Genomic DNA, 9,802 nt, shown 5'->3' on the forward strand with positions numbered 1-9,802 from the left:
ATTTCAGTTTATTTTATATTTTAGAAATTTGCCAACATTTCTAAAAGCCTGTTTTCGTTTTGTCATTATGGGGTATTGTTTGTAGATTTATGAGAAGAAAACAATTGAATCAATTTTAGAATAAGGCTGTAACGTAAGAACATGTGCAAAAGTAAAGGGCTCTGAATACTTGCTAATGCACTGTACGTACCTATATCTCCTTATTAAAAAACAAGTCATCTTACTTACATGTTCGCTTGAGAACCTTGAGGATCTCGAAATGGAGTCAGTCGGCAGTGGTGAGCGCTCTGAATGTGAGCCAGTCCAGGATGTAGTGGGCCTACCTGTGGGGACAGGTGTGGTAGAGACTTCCAACATTTGTCCTAAGAATCCTACCAGACATGATTTTGAACTGGTAGGAGTGAGATTTTTGGATAAAGTGGATTCCTGCTTTTTGGCTGACCCATACAGTATGTTGTGTCAGGCTGGGTAAAGGACAAACTGGGAATGGTTACATTTGTGAAAGTTATTAGAAGTGGAATTGTTTAGATTTTTTGTGTATCTTCCTCCCAGAGGAAGCAGGCACTTCGAGTCACGTAGCTCGAGAAGCAGGGCACCGCTAAAAGGGTTGATCATTGGGGTAGTGTGATTCCTGCCATTTGGTGAGACATAGACCCGGTAGCAATGGCGAGACTGAGAATACCCTCTCTGTCTTGTTGGGCTTTCACACAGAGTTTCTACCTGATACGGTCAGGTTAGGTTATATTTGTAATTCTGTGAGGGCCTTTGTTCCGAAGCTGCTTCAGTGTTTTAGGTACCAAGGATTCGGACATGTTGTAGCTGTGTGTAGAAGGGACATCCCACGATGTCAGAAATGTGTACAGTTGGGATAGAGAAAGCACTGTGTGTCAACTGTGGGGGTGCCCATGAAGCTGGGAATCCAAAGTGCCCTCTGAGAGAGAGAGAGAGAGAGAGAGAGAGAGAGAGAGAGAGAGAGAGAGAGAGAGAGAGAGAGAGAGAGAGAGAGAGAGAGAGAGAGAGAGAGAGAGAGAGAGAGAGAGAGAGAGAGAGAGAGAGAGAGAGAGAGAGAGAGAGAGAGAGAGAGAGAGAGAGAGAGAGAGAGAGAGAGAGAGAGAGAGAGAGAGAGAGAGAGAGAGAGAGAGAGAGAGAGAGAGAGAGAGAGAGAGATAGAGAGAGAGAGAGAGAGAGAGAGAGAGAGAGACAGAGAGAGACATATTGAGCAGACCGCACCACCCTCTGGAGAGCCCTGCAGTGCAGTTGCCGTACCAGGCGGTAATACAGCCCGACAGGATGCTATCAATTGTGCATCTGTAATTGGGGCCAAGACACATTTCTTCAGCCTGCTGGGGTTGAAGAAATGGGGCCATACGGGCCCTCACATCCTCCCCATAGGCTGTCTCGTCATTGTTGGTAATCAGGCCTACAACTGTTGTGTCGTCTGCAAACTTGATGATTCAGTTGGAGGCATGCGTAGACACTCAGTCATGGGTGAACAGGGAGTATAGGAGGTGGCTGAGCACGCACCCTTGTGGGGCCCCTATGTTGAGGATCAGCGAAATGGAGGAGTTGTTTCCTACCTTCACCACCTGGGGGCTGCCCGTCAGGAAGTCCAGGACCCAGTTGCACAGGGCGGGGTTCAGACCCAGGGCCCAGAGCTTAATGATGAGCTTAGAGGGTACTGTGGTGTTAAAGGCTGAGCTATAGTCAATGAACATAAATCTTACATAGGTATTCCTCTTGTCCAGGTGGGATAGGGCAGTGTGTAGTGAGATGGCAATTGCATCGTCTGTGGATCTATTGGGGCAGTATGCAAATTGAAGTGGGTCTAGGGTGTCAGGTAAGGTAGAGGTGATATGATCCTTAACTAGCCTCTCAAAGCACTTCATGATGACAGAAGTGAGTGCTACGGGGCGATAGTCATTTAGATCAGTGAAATTTGCTTTCTTTGGTACAAGAAAGACATCTTCAAGAAAGTGGGAGAGATTCAATATATCAGTTAACACTCCAGCCAGCTGGTCTGTGCATGCTCTGAGGACACGGCTAGGGATGCCGTCTGGGCCGGCAGCCTTGCAAGTTTTAACTCGAGTCTGAGCAGTTGAATTGCAACTCCACTTTGTCTATGTACTGATGTTTTGCCTGTTTGATTGCCTTATGGAGGGAATAACTACACTGTTTGTATACGACCATATTCCCAGTCACCTTGCCATGGTTAAATGCGGTGGTTCACACTTTCAGTTTTGCGCAAATTCTGCCATCTATCCACGGTTTCTGATTTGGGTAGGTTTTAATAGTCACAGTGGGAACAACATCCGCTATACACTTCCTGATGAACTCAGTCACCGTGTCAGCATATATGTCAATGCTATTCTCAGAGGATACCCGGAACATATCCCTGTCCGCGTCATCAAAATAATCTTGAAGCATGGATTCCGATTGGTCAGACCAGCGTTGAATAGACCTTAGCACTGGTATTTCCTGTTTGAGTTTCTGCCTATAGGAAGGGAGGAGCAAAATGGGTCATGATCTGATTTGCCAAAGGGAGGGTGGGAGAGGGCCTTGTAGGCATCCCAGAATTTGGAGTAGCAGTGGTCGAGTGTTTTAGCAGCACCGGTACTACAGTCAATGTGTTAATAGAACTTCAGTAGCGTTTTCCTCAAATTTGCTTTGTTAAAATCCCCGCTACAATAAATGGATATGTGGTTTCTAGTTTACCCAAGTCCAGTGTAGTTCCTTGAGGGCCATCGTGGTATCGGCTTGAGGGGGAATATACACGGCTGTGACTATAAACAAAGATAATTTTCTTGGTGAGGTAATACTCATTTGATTGTGAGGTATTCTAGGTCGGGTGAACAAAAGGACTTGAGTTTCTGTACGTTATCACAATCACACCATGAGTAGTTAATCATGAAACATATACCCCACCTTTCTTTTTCCCGGAGAGTTGTTTATTCCTGTCTGGGCGATGTACTGAGAAACCCAGCTGGCTGTATGGATCGGGACAGTATATCCAGACAGAGCCATGATTCCGTGAAACAGAGTATATTTCAGTCCCTGATGTCTCTCTGGAATGAGATCCTCGCCCTGAGCTCGTCTCCTTTATTGTCCAGAGACTGAACATTAGTGAGTAATATACTCTGAAGCAGTGGATGTTGTGCACACCTCCTGAGTCGGACTAGAAGTCCACTCTGAATACTTCTTCGCAGTCAGCGGCGTCTTGGAGCAGCCTCTGGGATAAGTTCAATTGCCCTGGGGAGTACAAACAAAGGATCCAATTCGGGAAAGTCTTATTCCTGGTCGTAATGCTGGTGAGTTACCGCCACTCTGATATCCAAAAGTTATTTCTGGCTGTATGTAATAACACAAAAACTCTCTGGGCTAATAATGTAAGAAAAAAACACAAACCCCCCTCGCCCCCCCCCCCCCCCCCCCCCCCCCCCCCCCCCCCCCCCCCGAAATAGCTCGAAGCAGAGCTGCCATGTCTGTCGTAGCCATCATGTGGCACCATCATGCGGAGTGTCTCGGATGAAATTGTAATGACCCTGGGTTTATCAGCTCGAATATCGACTCTGCTGTTTGAGCATAAGTTTGCAGCACGGTCGACAGCGAGCTGGACTTCGTGCTAGAAGGTCAAGGGTTCAAGACCTGCTCCCTGCCTGTGTCATTACACTGGTGTCAGAAGTGATCGAATCTTGCATTCACGACAGTGTGTGTGCTTGGTCAGTGAGCGTATTCCTAAAAGACTTAGAGTCGCAAGCTAGTGCTAGGACACACTCTTTGAAAGGAGGGAGTAGTGTAAAGACCCTGGGTTTATAAGCAGGGATATCGACTCCACCGCCCAGTCGATAGCGCGCTGGACTTAGGGCTAGAAGGTTGAGGGTTCGAGACCTGCTCCCTGCTGTTTCATTACAAAATGTTCTGAGACCGGGTTGCAACAAGAGACACAGATCAAAGCAGGCCTCCAAGACCCAAATATTGTTCTCAGTCGCAAACTGAAGCTAAATAAGTCAGTTCAGACCCGTTAAGGTGATTCAGTACAGGTGACTATTACGCACTGACAAAAAAAAAGATAGATATTTTTAGTATCTAGTTAGTTAGTGTAGTCTACTTGCATTGCTTAGATCTTGAGAAAGAATTAAAGTCACCCTACAGTTCTACCACAGATTTTCTTTTAAAGATCTAGGCTACTAGCTACAGCAGTTTACACGTAGGAACAGAACTTCGTGAAATTTTTGCACATCAGGCGGGAGGAATTTCGCAGGTGCACTGGATGAACTTTCACCCCCACAAACGGATTCTTTGTTTTGATTCAGCTAGCGTTGCATTGCATATTTGTGTGCTTAGAGACCACCCGATTGATAGCTTCCATAGGAACAGCCGTAGTTGAGTGATGCCTATGTAGCTAGACGGAACCGTTGTGCTTTGCGAAAGACGAACAAAAACAATGTTGTCTCTGGAACGATATTATAGCATAGCTAGCGAGCTGGCTAACCTGACCTTTCGCAACAACAACATGGGAACGCTATTACAACGGAGCTGATCAATAATTTGTCGCCACTGGTCAATTAACGTTACTTAGTACAGACATTCATGCTTACTTACACTTTGCTAACATTTTGAAAAGGTAAGTTGATTCGCCAGCTAACTTGACTAGCTACGAAAGTTAGCTCCTTGGTTACCAGGTTACGGTCAGCTGTTCCAGCAATCAGTGTTGGATGATGTTCCAGCAATCAATTTTGGATGCTCTCACAATGATCGATGACATTGGTTAGCTTAAAGGACCTGCTAAATAATACGTTATGTCAATATGTTGTCATGTTTTTCTGTCATCTGTCTGCCAATTGATAATATTTCATAATGTGTTGTGATGGATACAGTTTTATTAATGTTATTTCACCTGAAACAGTCACTAACTTCCAATGGGCGAGGAAAAGCCAGAGACGTTGGACTTCGTCAAAGACTTCCAAGAGTATCTCAGTCAGCAGACTCAACATGTGAACATGATCTCAGGCTCTGTCAGTGGCGTCAAAGAGGTGGACGAGTTGCCAGCAGGTAGGCCTAGCCAAGAATGTCTAAGGAACTCTGTTAGTTTCAGAGGTAGACTGACTCTGGCACTCTAAAGAGCCAAATACTCCACAAAAACAATGTAATTTGCGATACAGTTCTAGGAACATAAAGCCATTTACTTTCATATCACATCCAGGCTTTATTACAGTTGCAGCCAACAGTATTTTTCAGTTATAACAGTTATGATGGCCTTCTTCCGTCACCCACACAGGTGGTCACCTTCCATCTGTCTTCCATAAACACACTCTGCAACATGGAGATATGGCCATGTGGGAACCCTAACCCTATACATTTTGGCCATGTGGGAACCCTAACCCTATACATTTTGGCCATGTGGGAACCCTAACCCTATACATTTTGGCCATGTGGGAACCCTAACCCTATACATTTTTTCATTACTAATATTTCTCACTGATATGAAAGATACGTTCCTTATGTTTCCAAAACTGTACCGTAAGCAATGTGTGTTCCCGTTCAGACCGAGCATAGGAGCTCTTAACAAAGGTCCCCCAGGAAGAAGATAGCTTTATGAACAGGCGCGAAAGGTAGTTGGCGTCTATGAATGGTGTACGGTAGGCCTAACTATGGCATCAACACGCAGACCATAATTTGACTATCCAAACTGTTATATCCATGACTCTGTTATCATTATAAAATCCATTAATGTGAGTGAATGTAATTATTTCTCTATAATATATATTTCCCTTGAAACTGTGTGCTGTGATTATTCCTGTACCTGTGCAGACTGCAGTCGGAATGGGCTGGACCACCCCTCAGCAGATATGTCCCTTGACGACGGCTCAGGGATGCTAGTGGATGGCTTCGAGAGAACATATGATGGCAAACTCAAGTGCCGTTACTGTAACTATGCCACCAGAGGCACAGCACGATTAATTGAGCACATCCGCATTCACACAGGTGAGCTTGAATGGACCCGATAACACCATGCACATGCTACCAGGTGATGTAGGACTAGATTCATCACTAGTTGAGTATTTTCCCTTATACAAAGCTGGCACCCTTTATTTTCATTAGGCCTAGTTAGAGCAATCAATGACAAAAAAACATTTCATCCTAAGACCTTATTCTTCCTACTAATTCTTTATCTCCCTCTTTTCTCTTCTCAAACAGGAGAGAAACCCCACAGATGCCACCTGTGCCCCTTCGCCTCTGCCTATTTGCGCCATCTAGAGGCCCACATGCGCTCCCACACAGGAGAGAAGCCTTACAAGTGTGAGCTGTGCTCCTTCCGCTGCAGTGACCGTAGCAACCTGTCACACCACCGCCGCCGCCGGCACAAGCTCTTACCAATGAAGGGTGCTCGCTCCTCTCTCTCCCACAAGAAGATGCTGAGCGCCTTGCAGAAGAAGACCAGCCTGGGGTACGGTCGCCGGCTCCTCATCAACTTCAGCCCCCCCTCCATGGTGGTGCACAAGACCGAGCACCTGGATGACTACTCCCACGAGCTGCCCCACCTGCGCCAGGAGACCTACGACAACCAGGGCGCTGGTGGAGATGGTAGCTCAATGGACGACCACCACAATCATCACCACAACCTGGTCATGGAAAACCCCCTCAACCAACTCTCGACCCTGGCCGGCCAGCTGGCCAGCCTGCCCTCGGAGGCTGAGGACCAGACCCAGCAGCCTTCCATGTCTCCAGGTGCAGAGTCCTGTGTGGACGAGAAGCCCTTCCTCATCCAGCAGCCTCACCCAGCCACTGCTCCTGCTGCTGTGTCAGCCAGCACTGCCCACGCCTCTTCCTCCTCCATCACCCCAGAGCCCAGGCCCCCACCACACAGCAACTGCAGCCCCGGGGCAGATCCCCGCAGTGAGCATAGTGGGCGCACCAGTACCCCCAGCATCACCAACAGCCAGCCCAGCACACCAGCCCCGGGCCTGCCCTCTCTGCATCAAGACCCCCAGATGCTGCACCACTGCCAGCACTGTGACATCTACTTTCCTGATAACATCCTGTACACAATCCACATGGGCTGCCACGGCTACGAGAACCCCTTCCAGTGCAACATCTGTGGCCACAGGTGCAGGAGCAAGTACGACTTTGCCTGCCATTTTGCCAGAGGGCAGCATAAGCAGTGACTTGTTGCCGGGTCAGTGACTGGAGAGAATGTATGGAGGTTGTTTTTATTTAATTCCATGATGGTGATTTTATTTATTGCTGTTGAACTTTCTGAAGTTGGCCTTGATGTAGCCTCTGCAAATTCCATGTAGTGAATTAGATTTTATAGGGGGATAATAACATATTTGACGGTGCCCATGCATTTGTAGCTAGAGTGTAGGGATGGAGTGGTTTTAGAGGTACATGTCACTTGGCCTGTTTGATCATGAACGTTCCTCATGTGGGTTTTTGACATGAACACTATTTTCCGCCTTACGAACATAGTTCTAGATGATGCTAACCCCTTTGTGAGAGTGCTCTTTAGTGGCTGTAACCATACACAACTAAACCATTTCAGAGTGAAAGACTGCACCATTCATGCCTCCCAACAGTGCCTGCGATATTCACAATCTCTTTACCTGTACTGAAATGGACACATCTTATATGTTGAGATGTTTTTGCGTTCGTTTTCTTCTTGTCATTTGTGATGGATCGGTACACAGTGCCCTACTTTAACCACCGGTAGGTAGCCTAGCGGTTAGAGCGTTGGGCCAGTAACTGAATGGTCGCAGGTTTGAATGCCGAGCCGACAAGGAGAAAAATCTGTGCCCCTGAGCAAGGCACTTAATCCTAATTTGCTCCAGGGACACCGTACTACTATGGCGGACCTTGTAAAACAAAACATTTCACTGCACCTCTCCGGTGTATGTGACAATAAGTGTTTTTCTTATTTGAGCAACTTATTTGGATGTTGCATAGAATAAAGCCTAACCTATACATCATGTTATATTCTGACCTTTAAATAACATATGTCATTGCGAGATCTAACAGCTTTACTGTCAAAGCAGTATCACCATATCTCTCTTCTCCTTTGTCATGTCTATTGAGTTGAAAAATTGCCAAGTAGCACCAGAGATGCCATGTTTTAGCATACATGCGATGCCTTGGGATTCCTCCTGTCCTGCATTAATTAAGGCATTGCATATTGTGGATCTCAATGCTTTTTTAAATATTTATTGAGTATTCTATTCTACATTTTCTGGCCTGATGGGTGTTGTCAATGACATTGACATTATGCTGAAGTGAAGATTACTGCCTTAGCAGGGTTGTTTTATATTGGAAACTGTTGTCTGTTGCATAGCAACATTTGTGAAGAATAGTTACTTTTTCTAGGACTAGTTGCATGTCAACATGCGTACAGGCATCCAATGTTGGAGGGGGAAGTTCACAGAAGAAGAAACACCTGTAAGGGTATTTGTTTGTGTTGTGTCTTATGGGACAGGTGAATGTTGAAGTGTTTTGGCGGTCAAATTTTATGTGAGAGGAAATATTAACACATTTCTGAGTAAAGTGTTTTCTAACAGATTGTTTCTTTGTCTCAACTGTCTTTTGTCCTTTTTCTTGGTATCTCTGAATTAACATTCTGTCAGAATGCGAAATGTCACATATTTGATCTGTTTCAATGCTAGCACATGGAATAAGATGTTCAGACACCAATAATTGTCTTTTGAGAATGCTTTTAATCATTTTGCCAAAGTAGCAAAGACATACATGATTGTGTACAGTAGCAGTGAAAATACTTCATTGCCTCAGGTGAAATGAATTGATAGTTTTAATGATTATAGTTTGTTGAGGCTGGTCAGCTTAGTCTTACGCTTCCACCTTAGCCTGGAACTCTTCCTTATCAGACACTTTCTCATCTGGCTTCTCCAGGTCTGAGGAAAGGAAGACCTGTTTATGTCGACATTGTGTCTGAACCAGAGAGATAACATGCAGAAAATTCAGAAGACTATGATAGTGCTCCTAATTGTTTGAGATTTTTCAACAGCCTAAAGCAGACATCAGCAGCAAATATTAGCCCATACAGATCTGTGCCCAGGTTAGTATGTCCATGTATGTCTAGAGAAATCATGACTTCATGGCCCTACAAAGAGTTGACTTCTGACCTTTGAGCTGGATGGGTCCTAGGACCAGGGTGTGGCTCTCCTGGGAGGGTCCCTGGTCTTGCGGCTGCGGTTGTCTCGGCGGCAGCTGGAGTTTGTAGTCGGTGGCTTAACAAATGGTGACCTACTGCAGGTACACAAACTTGTGGGCTCACAGGAACTTGAAGGCCTGGAAGGTGAAGCGGGTGTCGCCACTGGTACCAAGATCAAGATCTTCAAGATCCTTGAAGAATAAGCACTTGTTGATAAAGTATAGGACCCAGAATGTTTCCTTCTCCACGATATCTCATGGCTCTGCAGGTCAGCAGTCTGTTTCTTACCTGTTGCGCACCAGGTCGTAGGATCTGGTTTGGAAGTCATGAGGGGAGGGAGAGGCCACACAGGTGTCCAGGAACATGTAGGCTGCTGTCGGACCCCCTCAGATGGACCTGGATGTACAAGTTCTGGTTGAGGGTAATTTCATATGGAGTCTGGGCTATCTGGGTGTAGAAGTTGCTGCTGGTAAAGAGGGCCATTTGTTCCATTGAATCTGCCCATGCCTGTGATGGTACTCTTATCCCCATCATGCTTGGTCTTGTGCATAATCTAGAACATGGTGTCCTGCTCCATAAGACATACCACTCGCAGCATGAAATGAGAAAGGTGTGTGATCTCGCCTGAGTCGGACCGGTAGGGTG

The 9,802-nt window shown here is 46.0% G+C and overlaps 1 protein-coding gene across 1 annotated transcript; it reads left to right on the plus strand.

The window, feature by feature from the left end:
- Positions 1–4,210: 4,210 nt before the first annotated feature.
- On the plus strand, positions 4,211–8,552 carry LOC110529485 (zinc finger protein Pegasus). The gene is made up of 4 exons (XM_021611701.2): positions 4,211–4,621; positions 4,904–5,049; positions 5,809–5,982; positions 6,196–8,552. The coding sequence occupies exons 2-4, from the start codon at positions 4,917–4,919 to the stop codon at positions 7,161–7,163; spliced, it is 1,275 nt and encodes a 424-aa protein (XP_021467376.2). The 5' UTR covers positions 4,211–4,621; positions 4,904–4,916; the 3' UTR covers positions 7,164–8,552.
- Positions 8,553–9,802: the final 1,250 nt, after the last annotated feature.

This window comes from Oncorhynchus mykiss, chromosome 1 (genome assembly GCF_013265735.2).
Source record: "Oncorhynchus mykiss isolate Arlee chromosome 1, USDA_OmykA_1.1, whole genome shotgun sequence".
Lineage (NCBI taxonomy): Eukaryota > Metazoa > Chordata > Actinopteri > Salmoniformes > Salmonidae > Oncorhynchus > Oncorhynchus mykiss.